Below are 25119 nucleotides of genomic sequence, written 5' to 3' on the forward strand. Positions count from 1 at the left end.
GCACAGAACTACCATGTAACAGAGCATCCCATTGCTAGGCATGTACCCAAAAGACTTAAAAGCAGAGACTCAGAAACCTGTCCACCAATACCCTGCAGCATTAGCTCATTTTCACACAAATAACCTGCACGTTATACCATTTTTCAAACCACCTAACTGCCTCACACATTAGTCTATGTGCTGTGCGTGTTGTGTGTATTTGCTGTTTGCGTGACCACATTGTATCTGAAAATATGGTATTCACAAAGCCAGAAGGTGGAAATGACTTGTGGCCATCAATGGACAAACAAATGGATAAACAAAATGTGGTATACACATTCAGTGGAATATTATACAGCTGTAAAGAGAAATTAAATTCTGATACATGCTATGACATGGATAAACTTGAAAACATCATGCTGAGTGAAATAAGTCAGACACAAAAGGACAAATGTTGCATGATCCCATTTATATGAAACATCTACAACAGGCAAACGCATAGGGACAGACTATAAATTAGTGGGACCATGGACTGCGGGTCAGTAGGAGGAATGGCAAGTCAATGCTTCATGGGCACTGAGTCTGGGGGTAAAAAAGTTTTGAAAACAAATAGTGTTGATGGTGGCACAATTTGATGACTATAATTAAGACCATTGAATTGTACACTTAAAAATAGTTAAAATGACAAATTTGAGGTTATTTCTATTTTACCCCAATATATTTTTTAAAAAATTAAAAAATGTATGATACACAAATATTTCAATAAAGATGTTATTTTAAAAGTAAACAAATTTAAAAACTTACTGCAAAACAAATCTACTAAAATAAGGAAACGTCTTTTTTGGAAAACTTATAAATCAAGACAATAAAATTTCAGTCATTACTGATGAGCCTTTGTCTCTCATGCGTGAAAGTTCCCAAATTACGTGGAAGTCAGTTGAAGGTTGAGAGATGCTTAGTAGTCTTGCTGTTCTCATGGAGCAGTATGTACAGTGCTATATTAAGCTTTCCTGTCAGTGCTCAAGAAGAATGACTCACTGAGAGAAAATTTCAAAGAAACATCACTGCTCATGTGCAGGTAGCATCAGCGTGAGGGTGAAGAGAAAGCTTTGGCCAAAATGTAGAAAAATTTCTGGATGTTTTAATTTGGTCCTGAGTGTATTCTAAATCACTTTATTTTTTCAAAAAACCTTATGTTCACTAACATTAAATGACTATCAGAAAAGACACATAATATACCAAAGAGCAGGGGCACAAATATTAAACATTAGCAGACAATCTGGATGCCAGTGGGCATGCTGAGGTGCTGGGCTACCAGAGCCTTTTGGAAATTTTATCAAGCCTTTGATATTATCTTTATCGAAATTATAAAATTGGAGTAAACATTTGAAAATGAGAACACATAAAAAGATGAGGCTTTAGATAACAGACATGTCAGTACTTCCTTAAAGCCTATAAGAAAGTGATTGCAGAAGTGACTGCGGAAGCTGACATGAGTAAGTGACTGAAGGCATAAAACTCAGAAAAGAAACAAACCACAAAAAAGCAACAGAAGGTATAAGAAAAACAAACATATATGGTATGTCTTTTGAAACAACACAAAGTAGCAATTCCTAGGTAAAAACTCTTAAATTGCTTAATAAATCAATGAAAATATATTTGCTATTTGACAAAAGTGAAAAAATGTAACAAACTTTTGATCCCAAAACTTGGCCAAGAGATGTTTACAAGGCTCTTTGGATTTTAAGTTCCCAAAAATTCATAAAATTAAGCCAATTAATATGACATTGTAACAGTGTATACTTTCATGATAATTGGTAAGGGAGCGAGCAGCTGGCTAAAAGCCCTAGAATGGTAACGGCCAGGCATAGTCTGCAAGTGCCTGCTCTGGGTTTAGCAGAAGCTGAGAGAACCCAGCACGGGCAGCAGGGTTGCTGGAGATGAGGGTGATTTTCTATCTATTGAGCTGTGTCACTGAATACTACCGTTTGATGAGGTAGTCATGGAAGGGTTTAATGCAATTCCTGAAGTCAAATCCTGGCCCAGACAAGGGCACCATTTAGCAAGTGACAGTTGTCCAAAGAAAAGATCACACTCATAATTTCTAAACATCAAAAGCTGATTTGGAAATTACTAGAATGATGAGAATACCAGAGAGATGCTTACTTGTGTTTCATTGACTACGCAAAAGCATTCAATTCTGTGGATCATAACAAATTGTGGATAGCATTGAGAAGAATGGGAATTCCAGAACACTTAATTGTACTCATGAGGAACCTGTACATAGACCAGGAGGCTGTCATTTAAACAGAACAGGGGGACACTGCATGGTTTTAAATCAGGAAGGGAGTGTGTCAGGGTTGTATCCTTTCATCATACTTATTCAATCTGTATGTTGAGCAAATACTCTGAGAAGCTGGATTGTATAAAGAAGAACATGACATCAGGATTGGAGGAAGACTCATTAACAACCTGCGATACGCAGATGACACAACTTTGCTTGCTGAAAGTGAGGACTTGAAGCACTTACTGATGAAGACTACAGTCTGCAGTATGTATATATCTCAACATAAACAAACAAAAATCCTCATAACTAGACCGATAAGCAGCATCACGATATATGGAGAAGATGGAAGTTGTCAAAGACTTCATTACTTGGTTCTACAACATCAATAGAAGCAGCAGTCAAGACATCAGACGATGTATTGCATTGGGCATATCTGCTGCAAAAGACCTCTTTCAAGTGCTGAAGAGCAAAGATGTCTCCTTGAAGACTAAGGTGCACCTGACCCAAGCCATGATATTTTCAATCACCTCATATGCATATGAGAGCTGGACAATGAATAAGGAAGACCAAAGAAAAATCGATGCTTTTGAGTTGTGGTGCTGGCAAACAATACTTTAAGTACCATGAACTGCTAAAAGAACTAACAAATCTGTCCTGGAAGAAGTGCAGCCAGAATGCTCCTTGGAATTGAGAATGGGCAGGCTTTGTCTCACCTACTTTGGTCATGTTGTCAGAAGGGACCATTCTCTGGAGAAGGATGTCATGCTAGGTAAAGTTGAGGGTCAATTAAAAAGGGGAGGACCCTCAACAAAATGAATTGACATGGTGGCTACAATAATGGGCTCAGGTATGGCAAGGATCATGAAGCTGGCAAAGGACCAGGCTGTTTCGTTCTGTTGTACACAGGGTCGTTATACATTGGAGTCAACTCGACATCACCCAACAACAGAATGATGGGTGATCTACACAGAATATATACCTCCTCGCTCAACGTTTACATGCACATATGTATGCGTGTGCATCCATGAAATATATCTATAGTTTCAGGTTATCAAAAATATGAGAAAAGAGATTATCTTTGATTTCTGTATCAATTTATATCCCGGTATCAGTCATTGAATATTTTTACTCTTACCCTGCCTGTGGAATAAATGGAGTAGGAATTACCAGCTTTACTTTAGCTTTCTCTTTTCCCCCAAACTTTTTATCATGAACATTTTCAAACACACAGAAAAGTTGGACGAATAGCACAGTGGACACTCGTATCCCATTCACTAGATTGGACAACGATCAATCTTTTGCCAGACATACTGTCTTCCTCCCCATGTGTGTGTTTGTCTGGAATGTGAATGGCCACCATCACAACTCTTCACCCCTAAATACACAGCCAGTATTTCCTGAAAATCAGATTCTCTCACATAACTGTACACCACTGTCATGTCTAAGAAAGCTCACAGTAATTTCCCAATAACATCTAACTTGGGCCATATTCAGTTTCCCCAGATGTCCCATTTTTTAAAAAGAAAACTGTGATAAATATATATAACAAAACATTTGCCATTTTAATATTTTTACATACAAATATGCAATCAATCCCCATGGAAGCAGTGGTCAAGAAGCCAAATGATGTATTTATTGCATGGGGCAAATATGCTGAAAAAGACCTCTTTAAAGTGTTTAAGAGCAAAGATGTCACTTTGAAGACTAAGGTGTACCTCAGCCAAGCTATGGTATGTTCAATTGAGTCATATGCATGCGAGAGCTGGACAACGAATAAAAGACTGCAGAAGAATTGATGCATTTGAATTGTGTTGTTGGTGAAGAATACTGAATGCACCATGCACTGTTAGAAGAACAAATCTGTCTTGGAGGAAGTGAAGCCAGAATGTTCTTTAGAGGTGAGAATGGCCAGACTTCATTCTCATATTTTGGACATGCTTACAGAAGGGAACAGTACCTGGAGAAAGACATCATGCTTGGTAAAGTAGAGGGTCAATGAAAAAAGGGGAAGCCCTTCAACAAGATGGACTGACACAGTGGCTACAATGATGGCCTCCGATATAGCAAGGATTGTGAGAATGGCACAGGACTGGGCAATATTTCGTTCTGTCCACAGGGTCACTAGGAGTCGGAACTGATTCAACAGCACCTAGTAATAACAAATTCTGTGACACCAGGTTTTGTAGCATTTTTCCAAAGTGTAAGGTAATCAAGGTTGGTGTCTTTCTATGATCTCTCACTTTTTTCTCCCCATGACACTGACCTTTAAAGGAGTGAGGCCCATTGTCTCATAGGATGTCCCACATTCTGGACTTTTCTAATTATTTCCTTACAAGATCATCTTACTTGTTCCTGCATATTTCCTATCAATTCAAAGTTGGGTCTAAAGACTTTATTAGATTCAGGTCAAATCAATGGGTAAGATTATTCCACAGGCGATGTTGGGCTGTTCATACCTGAATCACACCAGAGGGTCTTTGATATTGGTCTGGGGCTTTGTTGGTGACACCAAATTTATTCACTTGGTTAAGGAGGCAACAAGGAGATCTCTCCAATGTAAACAAACATTTTTGAGACATCCAAGGACACTGGACGTGGACAAAGCATTAGGTACTATTAAGGAATTATTAATTTCATTAATGCTGGTGTGGTAGTTAAAGTTGTATGTCAACTTGGTTGGGCCTGGTTGAGTGGCTGGGCAACTGGTGGTAATTATTCCCTAGGATGAGACTCGCAATCAACTCCACGGTGGGATTTACCACAAGCAGCTGAGTAGCTTGCTTTCTTTAGGGATGTGGTCTGCTTCCCATATATAAGCAGCAGCTTTGGGACTGGTCTGTAGCTCATGCCACACTTGAACTCTGCATGTAGCTGTGTCGTTGTTTAGCAGCCTGCCGTGCTCTGCCAACCTTGGGACTTTCGATGGACTTGAATTAATGGCCTGCCGAGTAGTTTGGTGACATCGGGACTGTGCCTTTTTACTTGTCAACATTGGCCTTCTCAGCCTCAGCAGCCAGCAGCTGTCTGAGTGAAGAAAAGCCTCTAGCTTCAGTGGACCGGGAGCAGGAGGCAGAGCTAAAGCCCAAGGTATATTCTTGTCAGAGCGGCACAGAGGTAACCAGAACAGATGCCAAGGGTATTGTGAGCATGTAAGAAAACATCTTTATGTTTAGGGGCAGGCAAAATAGTGATGGGTTGGAGTGTGCTTTAAGAAAAGATAGCAGTATTATTTAAAAAGAAAAAAGGAGCAATGAAGCAAATATGGAGAAGAGTTGGTCACTCTTAAGTCTGAGGGAGGGGAATAGTGGTTCTTTGTGCTATGCTTTCTGCCTTTGCACATACAGTGAGACCTGCAAAAGCCTGAACCTGCGTAAAGCAGGAACCTGTTGGAGAGGGAAACACAACTGTTCTCCACTCACATGGGATGGCGGAGAGGTGGTGCGACTGCACCCTGTCAGAGGTGAAAAACTTGTGAGACCCGCAAAAAAGAGGCAATCCCACTGAGTTCTGGCTCTGACAGGTTTTAACGTATGTTAAAATTTTTATATTAAAAAGAACAAAAAAAAAGGACGAATGCTTGGTAATGTGAAGATGGCAAAGTGAAACACAGCTAAACATTATAGTACCTGGTGCCATGTTCCGAACCCCACACCCTGCACAATGCTGACAGTGTCCTTGTGCCTGTGTTCAGACTACATTCTCGTTCTTGCAGCACACCAAGCATACACCATGTGGCCAACTATTGAAAATAGAGTAACGTCACAACTTGGTTTTTTTGTGCAGTGTTCCATCCCCTCCCCTCCCACCCCTTGTACCCAACAAAGAAAGTTTCCTTCCATTATAAACCTTTCCTTGATTTTTTACAATAATGAACTAACACAATATTTGTCCTTCTGTGATTGGCTTATTTCAGTCAGCATAATGGCCTCCAAGTTCATCCACGTTATGCAGTGTTTTGCAGATTCTACATTATTCGTTAGGGTTGCATAGTATTCCATTGTGTATGTACCATAGTTTGGTTATCCATTCTTCTGTTGATGGGCATGTATGTTGTTTCCATCTGTGTGCTATTGTGAACTGTGCTGCGATGAACATGGGTGTGCATGTATCTGTGCTTGTCCTGCCTCTCACTTCTTTAGGATATATACCTAGTAATGGGATTGCTGCGTCAAATAGTATTTCTAATTCCAGCTTTTTAAGGAATCATCATACTTCCTCCCACAGTGGTTGTATCATTTTACAGTCCCACCAGCAGTGTATGAGAGTCCCAATCCTCCGCATCCTCGCCAGCATTCGTTATTTTCTGTCTTGTTGAACTTTGCTATTAGTGCTGGGGTGAGATGGTATCTCATTGTTGTTTTGATTTGCATCTCTCTAATGGCTAATGATTGTGAGCATTTCTTCATGTGTTTGTTGGCCACCTGAACATCTTCTTTGGTGAAGTGTCTATTCAGGCCTTCTGCCCATTTTTCAATTGCATTGTTTGTCTTTTTGTGGTTGAGGTGTTGGAATTTTTTAGAGATAAGTCCCTTGTCAGATATGTTGTTGCTGAATATTTTTTTCCCAATCTGTAGGTTCTCTTTTTAGTTTTTTGGAGAAGTCACATACAAAATTAGTTTTATAAAGGTCTCATTCATCTAGTTTATCTTCTGCTTTTCATCACAACTTTTTTTTAAAGGATAAAATGCTGTTCACTAACCTTACCTTTATAAGGTTCACTCACAGTGATGTCACTGGCGGATGTAGAGGGTGCGGGTACACCAGGTGACACTGTCAGGGGGGAGACATCAAAATCAATGACTAGAAAATTTTGTGCAGTGTTTCTGCACTATTTCATCAATACACACACACACAAACATGTATCTCTGTAGTTAGTTATAACAAAAACATTTTTCGAAAGCCCAGCTTACACGTATCAATATCCCTACAAGGCTAAAAAACTCTACGCTAATTAACTTTATGAAACTTGGAATGCACCTGGTCAGCGCCGTCATTACTACCCAATGACAGTGGCACTTCAGAACACACGGTTCCATTTGCACGCTCTACAAGCACGTGGTGTTGTTTTCACTGCTGCCAGTGTTTCTATAGTCAGTGTGTCCAATTTTCTGTTTTACCTACAATATTGTGCTAATTAGTATTTGTGAACATAGATCAGTAACTTTTTTGAGAATGAAGTAGTTAATTAAAGGGAACCAAAAACCAAACTCACTGCCATCGAGTCAATTCCAACTCACAGCAACCCCCACTGGGTTTTCATGGTTGTAAATCTTTACAGAAGCAGACTGCCTCATCTTTCTTCCACAGAGCTGGTGGGCTCAAACTACTGACCTTTTGGTTAGCAGCCAAATGCCTTAACCACTACACCACCAGAGCTCCTTAAGTAAAGGAAATGAGAAAAATTAAAGGGCTTCTGCTCAGTTACTAATAATGTTACTAATAATGCTGTAATTCAACGTAGAGAGATTTTTGAAAACTTTTTTTTAGTATTCATATAATCTAAAAAACATGACACTTAAGCAATTTACAACTATATTATCACATACTATTCTATGATTAAAATTGATCAGAAACATTACTAAGGATTCTGTATGGCATAGTGCCTAAAGCATTTTGACTGCTAACCAGAAGGCTGGCGGTTCAAACCCACCAGCCACTCCTTGGAAGGAAGACTAGGCAATCTTCTTTTGTACAGATACCTCCTTGGAGACCCAAGTAGGGGTCGCTATGAGGTGTAACAGACTTGACAGCAGTGAGTTTGGTTTGGTTTTGGAAGGATTCTGTATGGTCTGGTAGGGGAGGTGGTCCATGTGTATGAGGGTGACACCATGAGTTACTGCACTAGGGACACCAAGCCTAGTGATGCCACTGTTCACTCACACTTGTTTACTACAGTAAAAAGCTGCAACTTTCCAAAATGGTGGGAGGACGACGTTGAAAACAATGTCTACTCCCAGAAGGCAGGCTTTGTTCTTTGAGCAACAACACATTCCTCTGAACTTAGTCCCAGATTCCACTAGCAGTCTGCCATCCCGGCAGCAGGAGGCAGCTCTGTGAGTTGCACCAGGCTTTGTGCCTTGGAGGAAAGCCAACCCAGTGAAAGAAATGGTCCTTACCCTACTGCTTTCTAGGCCTTTCCAGCCCCTCATGCAGGCTGTGGGCAACTGTCTGCAGGTACCTGGCCTTCGCTGCTCAGGCACTTCGCCTGGGAAGACATACAACGGTGGGCCGACCTGCTGCCAGGAAACTGCTTCTGCAGGGCTTATGATGACAAGGAGATTTTTACATGTGTTTCTCATTCAATTGCCTCAACCACCTGCAAGGCAAACCTCATCCTCAAGCCCATCTTGCAGATAAAGTACCAGAGGTTCTGAGAAGATTAGAAATACCTCAAGATCACACAGTTACTACAGGGCAGACGAGGTCTGGAAAGGATGTCTTTTGACTCTACACCATGCTGAGTTTGCACAGTTAGTAAAAGGCATAGTGTAGGTTTGGAATGGAAGTCTTTTGATCCTAGACCATGTGGAGTTTGGGCCTGCCCTTGTGCACAAACCAGTGTATCACGGCTCTGACAGGCCTAGGAGGAAACTGCTTATCAAAGTTTGTAGTTCAAGTGCAATGTCAAGAAGTCAGATGTTGGTACTTATAAGCTCTCCACGTGATAGTCTTTGTCATCTCACCTAATTCTTCAGGGGTGAGTTTATCTATGGGGCAACTTTGTTTCTTTGGTGCCTCCTTACTAAAGTCCCAATTTTCCTTCAATAGTCAAGCAACAAATATTGATACCTACTCTACGCCAGGCCCTTCGCTGGTGCTGGGAATTCTGAGCTGTCTGTCGTTGTCATTGTCTCATTCTTGGGGGCATCACAGGTAGAGTCAGACTGGTGGACTGTGCAGAGTGCTACAATATATGTGCAGGTGTGGGGCACAGGTCTGAGCAAGGTGTTTGCATTGCAAAGAGGAGGCACAGTCCTACCTGGGAGCAGGTGACGTTTGAGCTAGGCCTTAAACAAGAGTAGGGCTGTGACAGATTGGGAAGACGGAGAATTTTTTAAGGGAAAGGAACAGGGCTTCGAGACCCTCTGCTGCAAAGTTGCATTTCCACCCCAGAAACACTGAATCGCAATCTACATGTTAACAAGATCCCTGGTGATTCTTATGTATCTACAAGCATCCAGTTGCCTAAATTAATCTTAACTTGCCATCTCCTGTGTCAAGGATTCATCTTTCTAGAGATGGTGGTCATCCCCAAATCTCTCCCTCATGCACACCCCTCAAACTAAAAGGTCATTTTGATTGTCCACATTTTGTACAGTTAGCCCCTGAAGGTCCTCAGGTGTCACAGCTTATGCTTGACTGCTAACCCACCAGCAGTAACACAGAAGAAAGGCCTGGTGACCTGCTTCCACTAGGAGTGTAGCCCAGAAAGCCCTTTGGACCAGCTCTACTGCAGCATCAGGTCGGAGTCAACTTCATGGTAACTAACAAGCAGCAGCCCACACGTTTCTCCTCATTGAGACCCACTGGTCTCCAGCCCTATCAAGGACAGACCATAGCGGGTCAGCCAAAGCAAATGACCCAAGCAAGGATCTATTTGTTTTGGAATCAAACACCTCCCAAGCTTGTCTGTATGTGGACTCTGTTCTTGTGTGCCATCAATTCCAACTCACAGTGATCCTATAGGACAGAGTAGAACTGTGCCACAGGGTTTTCTTGGGTGAAATCTTTACAGGAGCTGATCTCCAGGTCTTTTCTCCCATGGAGCTGGTGGGTGGGTTTGAACCGCCAACCTGCCAGTTAGCAGCCAAGCACATAACCACTGTGCCACCAGGGCTCCTTAACAAGAGTCTACACCTCTGGCTACTCCATACAACCTAAGGCTTCCCCAGCAGGACGGCCACATATGAAAGAAGAACAGCATGCATGATCAACCAATTTAACAGTGTCCATGAGATCAGGAAAATCACTGCATTTTAAGACTGCTCTAATCCATTCTGCAGTAATTTGCTGAGCACTTTTATCTTAGAGAAACATCATAAATGACTGTTCCAGCTGTGAATCCCTCTCAGTCCCTGAGGCATTCCCTAAGTGCTTCATTGAAATTTAGGGAATGGATTCCAAAGTAAGAAAAGTTGAATTGGCTCCAGACTTATTAGGAAGTCAATCCAGGTCCATGCAAACCAAATGTGAGTGAGTTCATCTGGAAAGGAGGAAAAGGTTGCATTCTGGGAAGCTGGCAGCTCACTGGGCCTTGGTCATGGGTAAGGCCATCTTATATTGGTCACAAATCTAAATCACTTAAGTATGGTGGTGAAGAGACAGAGAATCAGGAATGTTTCCACAATCATCTCTCAGGCTGGGTGGATGAAATAATTCATGGAGTCAACTGCCCAAAGGAGCTCTGGTGGCACTGTGGTCAAAGAATTGGGCTGTTAACCAAAAGGTGGGTGGTTCAAATCCACCAGCAGCTCCACAGAGAACACAAGGCAGTCTGCTCCCATAAAGACTGACAGCTTTGGAAAACCCTACGGTCAGTTCTCCTGTCCTCTGGGGCACTGTGAGTCAGGACTGGTTCAATAGCAATGGGTTTGGGAGCTCTGGTGGTGTAGTGCCTAAGGCATTTGACCAGTAATCAGAAGGCTGGTGGTTTGAACTCCTCGGAAGGAAGGTTGGGCAATCTACTTCTGTAGTGATACTACTTTGGAAACCCAAGGAGGGGTTGCTAGGAGTCAGATCTGACTCTTCCCTAAAGATTTACAGCCTTGGAAACCCTGTGGGACAGTTCTACTTTGTCCTCTAGGGGCTAAGACTTGGAGTCAACGCAATGGCAGTGGGTGGGTTTTTTTTTACAAACATTTACTGCAAAAAAAGGAGCTCCTGGGTGGTGCAAATAATTAACACAGTTGACTGCCAATGGAAAGGTCAGTGGTTCGAGTCTACCAGAGGCTCCCTGGAAGAAAGGTGTGGTGATCCACTTCCAAAAACTGTGCCATCGCAAACCCTACGGAGCACCATTCTCCTCTGACACACATGGGGCCATGCGCTGGGGTGAACGCCATGGCACCTGGTGGTGGTAACAGTATTGCAGAAAAACTACCAAATGCAAGGAAGCGAAAAAATGGGAGAAGAATCCCCCTTATCGCCACAGCCCAAGGTCAACATTGTTAACACTTTGGTGAATACTTTTCCCCCCGCCACTTTTCTATCAATAGCCTAAACCCACAGCTGTGGAGTCGACTCCGACTCGGAGCAATCCCAGAGCATAGAGCTGCCTCACAGGGTTTCCAAGGCCGTCAGTCTTTACGGAAGCAGATGGCCTCATCTTTTCTCCCAAGGGTTCGAACAACTGACCTTTCATTTAGCACCTGAGCTCTTAGGCTCTTAGAACTTTCCTCCAATCTGCTTGTCGTAACGTTGAAGAGGAAACATTTTCCATTATTTACGTGGACCACATTTGCACAATTGTTTGCCTTCAAGCTTCCTATCTGGTGGAATTAAGGACTGCTGTGGGAAAGGAGGAAGCAGAGCGTTGTAACAGAGCAGAGAACTTAGAGACTGGAATGCAATCTAGTCAAGGCAAAGCAGACCCAGGGCAGAGTTAGCAGCCTGACCTACTTCTACCGTGTTTGTATTTTACACCCCAGCCCCCTAACCCTTTTTTTTAACCTCCTTGAAAAATGGATTTACAAGGCAGTCTGTTTGAATGTAGTAAAGCAGTCATCATCACTGCTCTGTGGATGTGGTCCCAATTCTGTTTTGATCCTTCTCCAGAAAAGCCAGTTACAACAGGCAATTAAGCATCTCCAGACTTCTAAGTTAAAAGAATCCAGTCTTCTTTTCTTCAAATAGCTGGGGGAGATTTAGAGTAGAATTCTGAGATTACATCCATATAGGAAAATCTTGCTGAAAACAGACCGTCACATTAGACTTGGGAAGAGACACAGCACTAGATGAAACTCCTGGAACGGCCCAGGGTTTCACAGAGCCCAGAGGACAAGGGCTGGTCAGCAGCTTCTCCTCCTCGGGTGACTCCATGATTCCCAAGATGCTCTAAGGGCACCAAGCCCTGTAGCAGTGCACTTCAGACCAGGTCAGCTCCTCTGTGGAAGGGGCTCTGTGAGGGCCTCTCAATCTTAAACCCCCTGAGATTCCATGTCCGCCCTCACTAGTGGTTCACCCTCCCCTCCACCACCCTCCTTGATAAGCATCAAAGAACGGTTCCTTTTTTGTGAAACTCTCTTGACTTTTTACACTCGCCATTTGTCCTTCCGTGATTGACTAATTTCACTCAGCATAACCACAGAAACATTTAGTAAGTTGTGTTTTGGGGTTTCCCCCAAACTAGCCTGACATAAAGTCTGTAATGAAGAGGAGTCTGAATGCCCTTTGTGAAGCTGTATGAAGTCTGCTAGGAACCACCAGAACAAGGAAGCGGACGCAAGACCTGTCAGGTGCTGAGACAGACACAGAGACAAGAATGTCGTGATTAAGTGTGTTTATTGTCACATTTAATTGCTTTGTCAGATGTACATTGTTGATTTCAGTATGGCATAAAAATACTTTCCTGTCAAAATCCAAACGGAGATGGCAATGGCACTTAAAAAAAAAAAATTCCCACTGGTGCTGAAGCCGCTAGCAGCTAGCTGGCAAAAACCGGAGCACAGCTGCAGACAGGGGTCTGCAACAGCTCAGAGCAGACAGCCGTGGGCTACGGCCAACAAGAACGGGGCCTATCAGGCAGACTTCTGACCAACGGCAGTTTCAGCGCTGTGTCTGCTGGTTCAGATGATCTGTCCTATTTATTACCGGAGCAAACGTCTCACCTATGAAGTGAAACCACTTCTTTGGAGCCTGGACTTAAAGCCCCTCTGAGAGCTTTCTTATCCTTAGAGGTTTTCACTCATCCAAAGGCAGGGCAGTTAGACTCCAAAGCATTAACTTCATGAGCTCACCACATCATAATGGTGGATCTTGTCATTCGCAGATGAGGAGCCTGCAGTGCCCACGATTTCACACATTCAAGGCAAAGCCAGAAACCGAAGCAGTAACTGAACGAAAACCAAATGCACCTCAGCAGTCGACGCATTCCACGATTCTCCCCCAAATGGCAGCTTAAAAAGAAGTACAGTAATTTAGATTTAAAATGACTCTTTATTCACCAGATCCCCACACAGTTTATGAAATGTCTTTTCCTCCACAAATAAAATGAACACTAGGATTTGTCAGAAGATCTAAAGGAGTGATGCCCCCGACATATCGACTCAGCACATCCACTGTGTCTGGAATCGGTTTGTCATCAACCTGCTGTGGCACCTGACTCCTTTCTGTTCCCCCTGTGGGGTGTCCTTCATTTCAGAGTCCAGAACAGAGACCACAACTGTGGCTAGTGCAACACAGTAGTCACTGTAATTCACTGAAAGAAAAATCATTAATTTATTGTATGACATACTTATTTGGATGATGACTTAACTGGTAATTAGTATTTCTGTATTTCTTAAAAGGCAACCATTTTAAGTGACAGCACATTTTCGGCTAATAGAAAAAGTTGAAACAAAGCCTCTCTTTCACTCTCACAAAGTCATGCAGACTAGAGAAGGTGGATCGGATGGTTCCGATCAGGCTTCTGGGGATCATCAAAGTTTCTTTTCTGGCAAAGATGAATTTGGCTCATCAGAGAAAGAAGGTTCTTGGAAGGCTGCTGCTTAACTCATTTCCCTTTGAAAAAGTAAATTTCAAGGCATGATAGTGCAAGAGGTAAGGTTTTGATTTATAGGACATTTATAGACTAATTGTGCTTAGTCTCTAATTTCCAATTTACTGTAAAGAACAGAAACTACATTGACAGGTCCCACTTTGCCAAATTTACCAGCACACCCACGTATCACACCAGAATCAGTACACGGTGATTATCTGAAGGATTCTGCTATGAAACCTGCACACTGCATCAGAAGTGAGGACCAGCGGATGCCAGTCTCCAGCAAGTTCTGGGCACAAGGACTCTCTCCTCTTGGGAGCCAGGGATTTGAGAAAGCGGTTCCCTCGGATGACGTCGTCAAAACACTCTCTCGGTCAGCAGTAAGGAAACCAGTGCTCGGTGGCGAGTCCTTGTGTTCAGTTAGATCTGGGAGGTCTGAGTGTTCCTGGAGCCCCCATCAGGGTGTGCTGTGGGTCTCGACTCCCCTGAACGCGAGGATTCCCTGGTGGAGGGCTCTGTGGGGTCAAGCAAATTCTCATAGTCGCTGTCATCAGACTCCTCCCCACTGTCTCCAGCTGCTCTTTGGGAAGGAGGAAGGTCTGCTCCGCTTGCAGGGCACTTCAGTCCAGAGCTGGCAGAAGCGTAACTGGAAGAGCCCACGGCTTGAGGTCGGGGCATAAAGATACCACTCTCCATGCGCGCGTGGCTCACAGTACTTTCCTGATTGTTGGGGTGAAAATCAGAGTAAGGGGGAGGAGGGTCGGAGGCCTCGGCATCACCAAGTGCACGTCTACCTTCGGCTGCAAACCCAGAATAGGGCATCTGAGGACCGAACCCTGGTTCCAGGCTTTCTGACGGCACCTGTCTAGTCAGCATTGCCTGCTGCATCCCTGGGTGAAAACAGGAAGAAGACCGTTAACACCTCGCTACTTCCAGAGCCTTTCATCTCAAGGCATTAAGCAGTCAATCTGAGTTTCCTGAATTTTAACTACACTCAACTTTTCACTTATCGACACACTCAGGTTCCAAAGATCAGGTCATTATGTGGAAATTGGTATTATGTGAAAATGGAGGATGACCACAGCATTACATACTGCCAACCCACTGACAGTCATGGACCAGCCACAGTGACAGAGAACCTCAACCATTACAGCCAGCGTGACTCTGGCGTCACTCAGTGTTCATAACTGCCAAATGTTCATAGTTAATATGCAAAATAACAGGACAGATTTTCATTACTGTTGTAATACAAAATGTCAGATAACGAGATAGTAAGTGAGGAACTGGGGTATTGCTTATTTGATGTTCACATAGTACTTTGCATTTTCTGAAGTATTTCATATATGCTAATTCATGTCAACCTCTTAACGACCTTCTGAAATACTACTGTTGTTGTAATTTCAGTGAGACCTGAGCACTGGACTTCAAGGGGACTGCCTTGTTTTTCCAGGTCTTGCGAGTTTCCTGCCTTGGACACGGGGCAGTCTCACCACTTTTCTATTGCTCTCTATTAGGGACAAACGTCTGCCCTTTCCTTCTCTCACAGGTTTCTGTCTTACACAGGTTTTATCGTAGTGTTCTTATTTCCATTATAGAGACATAGAATCCAGAATTCAGAAAGGTGAAATAACTTCATTTTCATCCTGTGCTGTTTTCACATAATTCTAACAGTGTCATGTGGGTAAAAGAATCAAGGACAATTTTTATTTTCTTTGTTCTTTTCTAAATTTGGTGGTGATGTTCTTGTGTGCTGTCGAGTCGGACCTGACTCATAGCAACCCCTCCTTGGGTTTCCAAGGCAGTATCACCATGGGAGTAGATTGCCCAACCTTCCTTCTGAAGAGTGGCTGGTGGGTTTGAACCACCAGCCTTCTGGTTAGCAGTCAAGTGCCTTAGGCACTACGCCACCAGAGCTCCTAAAACTGGTAGGAGTACCTATTTTTTTTTAATCTGAAAAAGTGTTGAATTTTTTTTTCATCCCCAATTGTAATTTGGGTACTCTGAATTGTTCTTAAAAGGTTACACAAACTTATAGAATGTAGGGTTGTTTAAAAGCATTCATTTAAATACAGTAAAGCTGGGGCTTACTACCTGGGGCCTCTACCACCTAACACAGGGCTCTTGTGTAAGCCTACTGTGACAGAGAGCTGTAAAGAAACAGGTTTTCTGATGTGAGGCCAAGGGAAAACCTCAAATTCAGCGTGTGCAATCTCACCCTCTGTCCTTGTGGACCGGAGCCAAGTGAGCCACAGCAGGGAAGAGAGCCCATGACTGGGAGTCAGACAACCTACAGCTCACAGGGCAGGCCTCCCACTTAGCTGGTTACTCAGGCCTCGATCCCTTCCCAACTCCAGTCTTACAAAGTCACAGCCATTGCAAACCCCATGGAACAGTAGCACTCTGCACACATGGGGTTACCAGGTGTCGGGAAACAACATGATGGCAACTGGTGAAAACAATGTATGTATTCTTGTAAATCAGAAACGTGCAGCTACACCTTTATCTCTTTACACCTGATATTATTTGCCAAACATTTTAGAAATTCTAGTTAGAAACATGAAGTGTGGTGGCACTACTGCCAACAGTTCTGCTCCCAGGCTGGAATTCAAGTACTGGGCTCAATCCTCATTCAAAGCCGGCTCCTCAGCTTCATTGTACCTATTCATTCAGTTACCAAAAAACAGACACTTAAAGCCTTTATTGTGACCCTGACAATAAACCAATATAAAGTTGAAAGAATTTTAGGGAGTATCTAGTGAACACAGAACACAGTCCCTATATCCTAGCATGCCAGGGTTACCTCAGTCATGAGCATCACCACTCACTGTCAACAGATCAGATGGGTCAAGAGTGCACAAATCTATGCCAATCACGTCCTGGGATTCATTCTAACTTTCCTTTGGCTCTTTTTGCTTTGGTTTTCTTTCTCTCCCAGTTTAAGAGACTTGCAAGGGACAGAGGGAAGGAGACAAAGGGCTTCTTTGGAGAAGTTTGAAGACAAAGAAAATGCCCTCCCCCATCCAACTTCCTTGGGGCTTGAAGAGTGAAGAAGTAGTCATGTAAATTACTGGATAATTTGATTTTCAAAACAAAGCATTTCTATGCTGCTGAATGGCAAGATTAGTAAGAAACTTACTTCTTTCCCGTTCCTTTTCATTTTTCCTCTGAATGATTTGTCTTTTTAATTTGTTCACTTCTGCTTGACAAGATTCCACAACCCGCTCACTCTTTTCTACATCTGCACACACTGCCTGAGGGAAAAAATGACAACAGGGGAAGTTAGCTTCAAATCTAAGCCCAAGTCATTGCATGAAGACAGCACTGACTACAAGCCAAGGAGAAGCCCGGGCGGCCTGGCGAGCTCAAGAGCAGAGACGTGATGGCCCGAGAGACCAACGCTGCCATCATTCATGGATTTGCCTTCTTAGGTTTTGTAAGATCATTATGCTATTTAGCTGATAAGTTCTTGAAGAATAAAGGTACAGGAGGGAAGATTTAGTCTTTTCTCCTGATTAATCATTTCTATTGAAACAAAAAGGGAATTTTATTTATAACCTATAATCATAAACCAGGTAACATGACAACTCAACAACAAAAAGACAATCCAATTGAAAAATGGGTAGAGGATGTGGACAGACATTTCTCCAAAGAAGATATACAAATATCTAACAAGGATGTGACAAAATGTTCGACATCATTAAACATTAGGGAAATGTAAGTTGAAGCCACAATGAGGTATCACTTCACACCCACTGGGATGCCTGTAATAAAAGGAAAATAACAAGTGCTGGCAAGGATGTGGAAAAACTGGAACATTGCTGGTGGGAATATACAACGGTTTCCTCACTGTGAAAAACAGTTTGATGTTCCTCAAAAAGTTAAACACAGAACTACCATATGACCCGGCAATTCTGTATCTAGATATGTACCCAAAAGAATTACAAACAAGTATTGAATAAATACATGTACACTCATGTCATAACAGCATTATTCATAGTAGCCAAATGCCCACCAATGGAAGAATGGATAAACAAACTGTGGTTCAGCCATAAATGGAATGAAGTACTGACACATGTGACAGTGTGCATGAACCCTAAAAACATCATGCTAAGTAAAAGAAGCCAGACACAGAAGGTCCCATATTGTAGGTCCCCACTGATATGACCTATCCAGACAGAGAATACAAATTGGTGGCTGCCAAGGACTGGGGGGAGGGGTAGCATACAACAATTGCTTTTGGGGTGATGAAAATGTCCTGAAACTAGACAGAGGTGGTGGCTGAACATTATTATAAAGGGGCCTAAATACTACTGGATTATTCCCTTCATTATGGTCAAATTTATGCTATATGAATTTCATCTCATGTTTAAAAAACAGATGACACAAATAGACTTATTTTACCGAAAATGTTTACAATTAAGGAAAGCTGAAAAGTTTCAAAGTCAAGATTTAATAAAAGGTAACTATCCAAGCTGCATTTGTATAACGTGCCTCATTCAGGCGCAGGCCATCTGGGGCTGCCAGGGTTTTCTGAGCAGCCTATTCAATCAGCACAGAACTGTGTCAGAGCCACTTAAGTCCTTCACATAGTGCTGCCAGTCTGAAAAGGGCATGGCCACAAAGCAGGACAACAAGCTGCTTTTCACTGTGCGTTCCTCCCATAGCAGAAATGCCGGAGACTGCCGAGAGGCAGGCCGCTCCCCGCTGAGCCTGTGTGAAGTGTCCACACGGCTAGGTGTACCATGACTGGAACTGGGAACATGAGCACTGGACACTGCCTTTGCCCCAGAGGAACACGGTCAGCCTTCCTCCTTCAGCAGCTGCCTTTACTCCCTCTGTCCCCAGAGGCCTAGCCCTCAAACCTAGGCTTCGTCGGGCCTGAGAAAGCCTCTCAGTCACACCACCTCCTTTCTTGTCCTTGGAGATAAGCTCAAAGGCTGTTTTGCTCTTAGGGTTTTTGAGTAAATTATTCCTAAGACATACACAGGGGATGACATGAACAATTAATGGGGAAAGTATGATTAGTACCAAGCTCAGTATCTGGTTTGCAGGGGCTGTCTCCATAAATATTTGCTGCATAAATGATGAGGAATGAACAGGCTCTGCTCTCCTCGGTGGGGGCAGCTGGGGGCAGAGGGAACTAGAGGGCCCAGAGGCGGGGGTAGGGCTGTCCTGAGTTGGGGGTGACTGACTCTGCTGCATCTCTGCTCTGAACACAACTGGAGAGGACTGTGTTCCTAGCAACCTGTCTTCACACTCAGAGTCCATCTTCCCAGGGAAAACCACTGTGAGCACGAGCATTTCAAGCAGGACTATTAATACCGTACTTCAGGGTCTCCACTGTAGGCAGGGAGTAAGACAGGCTTCACAGGCTGGCACGGACAACACAGATGTGATATTCTTAGGGGAAGTTATATTCTGACTTTTGAATCACAACTCATTTGTCAGAGAATTACTAAAAATTAAGACTTTAAGTAATAGTAAGATAAAAATTAGAAACTAAATCTGTTACCTGCACTTTTTCTTGAAGTGCATTGTAAACCTGATAAATCGCCCTGATGTCTTTCATGACTCCGTCCTTGTCAAAAAAATCAGTACTAAAAGACACACACAAAAAAAGACATCACAAAGTTAGTATAATGGCCGTGAACTTGAGAGATCTTTTTCCTATCATTTCTACCTTAATCTGTTATTTGAATGCTGCAGCTCGAAGGGGGCAACGTCTAAGCAGTAATGCTCCCACTACTGGGATTACAGAAGAGGGATAAAGAAGAACCCACATTACTAAGACAACAACAAAATAGTAATAAAAAGCTATGCAATTTTCAGTGACCACATTTAGCTCCTAGAACCTCAGAAATATGCCTGTTCTATCCAAACTTTTGTAGTAATTGCAAAACAAGAATTGTGGCAAATGAGAAAACAAACATTGGTAGAGCAAACAGCTTCTCAGTAGGACTAAAATTCTGACATATGGGGGAAGTGGTCTAGGGAACTACCTCACTGAACGCTACAGTTTCAGTCATATCCACCTTGACTTCCCACCACTCCATAAATCTTTTAAGCACTGTTCATAAAAGAAACAGTGTGGACAGAGGAAAAGAGGTTCTTGTTTTGCTGTGCGACTTACCCGTGTTCCTTAATAACTTTGGCATAGCTCTGAGAAGTATTTGGCACTGAAGACACTTTGTACTCCTGCTGGCTAGTGTTGCCTAGATTGGGAATAGCAAGTGATATCCTTTGATTATACCTACAGGGAAGATTTAGAAAGAGGGAGCGTTAACAGTGTTGCTCTAATCTACAGACGCATGTGGCTGAAGGAACAGAAGGTCTCGTAGAACACTCTACGGGCAGCCCTGGGATGCGTGAAGTAGCCACTTTTTCCTCCTGTCCTTAACAAAGAAACTAATCTTCATGAGGAAGGAACAACTCAGAAAAGCAGGGTGAGAAAGGCTGCACACCTCAAATCTATGCCACCAAATGGTACCCACAGAAACTGTTGAATCGGTGTATGTTTAGCTGTGTATAAGGAGCCCTGGTGGTGCAGTGGTTAAGTGCTTGGCTGCTAATTGAAAGGTCTGAGGTTCAAAGCCACCAGCCACTCTGCAGGGGAAAGATGTGGCAGATGGTTTCTGTAAAGATTATAGCCTTACAAAAGGGAATATACCCATGACCTTATATAAAGCTGGCAGATGGTATTTCTATATACATATTTGTATGTGCTGTAAGAATGTCCAAATATATAATAGCGCTAACAAGGGGCAAATACGGTTAACTTCTCGGCCATAGCCAGCCACCCTAAGAGAGCAAGTAGTTAGACCTGTGGGCTTGGGACCATGTCGCAGGGCATCTCAAGGTCAATTGGCATGCTACACAAAAACACTGTTCTACATCCTACTTTGGTAAGTACTGACTGAGGTCTTAAAAACTTGCAAGCAGCCATCTAGATGCAATGGTGGTTCTCTCCTCATCCAAAACAAAGAAGAATGAAGAAAACCAAAGATGCAAGGAAACAATTAGTCCAAGGGACTGGTACACCATGCATTCCTCAGCCTCTATGACTATGAGACCAGAAGAACTAAATGGTGCCCAGCTACCAATATCAACCACTCAGAGGGGAATCTATGTAGGAGATGCTGGATAGAGTGGGAGAATAATGTGGAACAAAAATCAAAATCATTTGAAATAAATTAAAACAGGACCAGGTTTGCTGCTGTGATAGAGCCTGGTGGAACCCCTGAGACTATGGCCTCTAGCTGCCCTTCAGGTCTGGAAATGAACCCACTCCCATGGCTTCCAGCCAAACAAGATAGGCATATGAGCTGAACATTTACGTTAGGTAGATACACTCCTTGGAGAGAACAATCATGGGAGAACAGAAGGGCTATGTATGCACAGGGAGACAGCTCAGGGGCAGAAGTGCATGGAAGGGAAGGACACAGGAAGAGGTAACTATGGGGAGGAAGTGGGAGGAGAGCTGTTGCATTGTGGGAAATTGCAGTCAATGTCATGAGGCAAAATGTGTATGAACTTCTGTATGGAAAATGAATTTGCTCTGTAAACTTTCACCCAAATCACAGTAAGAATTAAAAAAAAAAAAGATTATAGCCTCAGAGGCCTTATGAGGCAGTTGTACTCTGTCGCTGTATTTCTCAGAATCAGCTCCACAGCAGTGGTTTTGGTTGCTGTGTATATTCTCAACAACAAAATTAGTAAAATTTAAAGAAAAAAATAGTAGAAACTAGTTTGAGAGCTCTTTGAGGACAGAGGTCATGCCTTAAGCATCTTTTGCATCCCCACAACATCTGACACAACGCTTTCAACATGCTGTAAGTGCTTAAGAAATACCTGCTGCTGATGGAATGGAATCTTACATGCAGCTATTTACAATTACAAATTATTTTCACTGGTGGTGACTTACTTGAGGACAAATGGATTTCCAGAAGGAAGCCTTTGTTTGTTTACAGACAGGCACCAAGATCACACAATCAAGTTAACAATGTAAAACCCTCAGTAACCAGCAGGTGGGTCAATCTGCTAATTCTGTCTTTGAAATCTGTTTTAAAGTTGTTATGAGACTGCTACGGCAGTAAGGCTGTTTCCCCATAATGAATTATGGAGGGAGAAGCAAAGATGAGTCCTTGTGGTTTATTCCTATATGAGTGTTACGCATGCAAATGTCTTGCTAATGCTTCTTAGTTCAAAAACGATTTTAATTTACATCGAAGACATTGACAACTGGCAAGGAGAATACCATCCTAACTGCAAAGAGAACTGGTTAAAGGAGTAAAAGATTCTCTTGAAGGGTGATATAAAATGAGCCTTAAGGCATTTCTGGCTCCATCTCCATGACCTGTACCAACACTTCCTTGTTCGTGGCGGCTGGTGGGGTGTTCTTTACCTTCGATTTGGTCTGAAGAGAACATATTCTAAAGCGTGAGTGGAATTATTGGCGGTGGAAATGAAGCTTAAGAGGAGGAAGACCAGGTCCGGCACGCCCAGGATCCGCGTGAGCTGTTTGTGGATAACCTGCTCTCGGTAGGACATCTGCTGCTGCGTATTTCGTCGGAATCGGTACCACCCGATAACTTTCTGCAACAAAAGCAAAGAAGAAAACATACTAAGAGTTGCATGAAATCTGGCAAGTTAAGCTTTGACTACATCCACACAAACACCTGTAGACAAACGTTTATAGCAGCTTTTTCTGCGACAGTGAAAAGCTGAAAACCCAATGGTTCATTAAGAGGTAAACGGACAACCAAGCTGGGTCCATCCATATCAGGGAATCCTCCTCAGTAAGAAGCACTGCTGTTATATACAACACCACGGACAAATCCAAAAGGAATGATGCTGAAAGAAGCCAACACCTCCCACAAAAGTATGTGCTACAGGACCCATTACATGAAATTCTGGAAAACGAACACTCATCAATAGTGACATAAAGCAGACTGACGGGGATGGGAGGAGGAGGAAGAACTAGAAAAGGGCATGACAGAGCTTTTTCAGGTGAGAGACACATTCGTTACCTTATGACAAGAATTGCGCCACAGTGCAGAACTACGTCAAAACTTACTGAAGTCTACACTCTAAATATGTGGATTTTATTGTACATAAACTAACTCCAATTGTTTTATTTCATTTGTATCTTCTGAGATGTGGGGAATCTTACACACTTATTTTAGGTTTCAACTCACAATAAGCAAATTATTGATTTGCTATGTGCCAGAAAGATTCTGCCCATCATGCTGATCAATGAAAGATGAGGTGTCAAAGTAATTCCCAGGGGTGACAGCTATGATTCTACCTTTTAGAGCTAGCAAGTTAGTTTTGAGAAGCCAGGCCTTTGATTTTGGAAAGCACATTTCTCACAGCTGTGTTTGGGCCATGATGAAAAATTAAGGCTCTTTCCACAAGCCTCATACGTGAAACTTCAGATAGTTTTCAGAGACTGAAGTGACACAGTGACATCCCCCTCTTCTCCCTAGGCCAGACACTCCCTGACATTTTCTAGAGCCAAAGCAGTCCTCCCAACACTGGCCATGTTTGTCACCTCTGGCTGGTGTTCTCTCTGGCCTCGTGATGACACTGGGGCAGCTGTTCTGTCTACCTTTATCATTCCAGAGCAGATGGTGGATAGCTCTCTTCTCATTCGTCTTATTTGGCCTAAATACTGGGGTCTGTGGGAATTCTGTAAACACAATATAGATTTCAGAGCAGTCGTTCAGCACAGGGACATGCTGGACCCCCCACAGAAGCCTGACATCAAGAATATCAGCTTCTATCTTACACCTGACATTTTTGTAGGTTGAGATGAAGCTATAATTTTGTACCTTCCCTGGGGAAAAAAACAAACTAGAATTACAAAGCTTTTTAGTCACGTAATTATTATATATCTCTTCTGCTTTTGTGCTGGAAATTTGGATTTTGGGGGGGCGAGGAAAGGGAGTTCAAATTCTGTATAAGGTGGTTGTTGTTGTGTGCCGTCAAGTCGGACCCAAGTCATAGCGACCCCTCCTTGGGTTTCCGAGGCAGTATCACTACGGAAGTAGATTGCCCCACCTTCCTTCCGAGGAGTGGCTGCTCTGGTAGCATAGTGGCTAAGGCACTTGACTGCTAGTATAAGGTACCACAGGAAACATAATGCAATATAAGCTATAGTGACTACCCTTAATGAACGCCCTGGGAATCAAAACATGATTTCCAAGTAAATTATACTGTTAATTGCAAAGGAAAACATAATGTCTGTTTTAGCAAAAAGTCCTGTAAAAGCAAAGCTGCAGATCAACTTGTGACTTTTTTGAGAATCTTGGCTCCAGGAAAAGTCAAGTCATCCCAGATGACAATTTATGACTGGTTCACTGTGTCTCAAAACAGCAAATCCAATTTTAAAATCCCCAAAATGACTTTGGAAATGTGTCCCCTACCTTCTGTTGAAAAGACATAATATAACAGAGCCCTTTTTTGTACGCCAACTTATTTTAATTATGAAACCAAGGTCATTGTGAAAAACACAGCAACATATCGGACAGAGTCCCCTGCATCAGCAGTCCCTCCCCGCCCTTCCCTGTCCTTTCCCCAAAAGAACTGCCTTCCATTTTGGTTGGCTACCCCTCCGAACTTTTTATGTGCATCGAAACATCCACTCAGACTCCCGTTTTAAAGCATGGGCTCTTATGTAACACTGCTTCTTTCACCTAACACAGACTTTTGAATGACATCATATGAAAATCTCCCTCGTCATTTCAAATGGCTGCTTTGTATCCCACAATACGGAGGTGCTACCATCATTTAACCATTCTATAAAGAAAACAAAAATCCTCACAACTGGACCAATAATCAACATCATGATAAACAGAAAGACTGAGGTTGTGAAGGGTTTCATTTTACTCGGATCTACAATCAATGCCCATGGAAGCAGCAGTCAAGAAATCAAATAATACATTGCATTGGGCAAATCTGCTGCAAAAGACCTCTTTAAAATGTCAAAGAGCAAAGATGTCACCTTTAAGACTAGGGTGTGCCAACCCAAGCCATATTTTCAATCACCTCATTCATGTGAAAGCTGGACAATGAATAAGGAAGGCTGAAGAAGCCTTGATGCCTTTGAACTATGGTGTTGGAGAACACTGAATATACCACAGACTACAAGAAGAAC

General features: G+C 42.8%; 1 protein-coding gene across 1 annotated transcript in view; it reads right to left on the reverse strand.

Moving 5' to 3' along the window:
- Window positions 1–14384: 14384 nt before the first annotated feature.
- Window positions 14385–25119, reverse strand: part of ABRAXAS2 (abraxas 2, BRISC complex subunit) — a 25068-nt gene continuing 14333 nt past the window's right edge. Inside the window, exons 5-9 of the mRNA XM_007936807.2 lie at window positions 22366–22556; window positions 20095–20214; window positions 19477–19561; window positions 17101–17215; window positions 14385–14854 (exon numbers count right to left, since the gene is read on the reverse strand). Of these exons, the coding sequence (XP_007934998.1) occupies window positions 14385–14854; window positions 17101–17215; window positions 19477–19561; window positions 20095–20214; window positions 22366–22556 (981 nt within the window). The remainder of the gene's footprint in view (window positions 14855–17100; window positions 17216–19476; window positions 19562–20094; window positions 20215–22365; window positions 22557–25119) is intronic.

This window comes from Orycteropus afer, unplaced genomic scaffold (assembly GCF_000298275.1).
Source record: "Orycteropus afer afer isolate SDZICR_OR568_19922 unplaced genomic scaffold, OryAfe1.0 scaffold00038, whole genome shotgun sequence".
NCBI lineage: Eukaryota > Metazoa > Chordata > Mammalia > Tubulidentata > Orycteropodidae > Orycteropus > Orycteropus afer.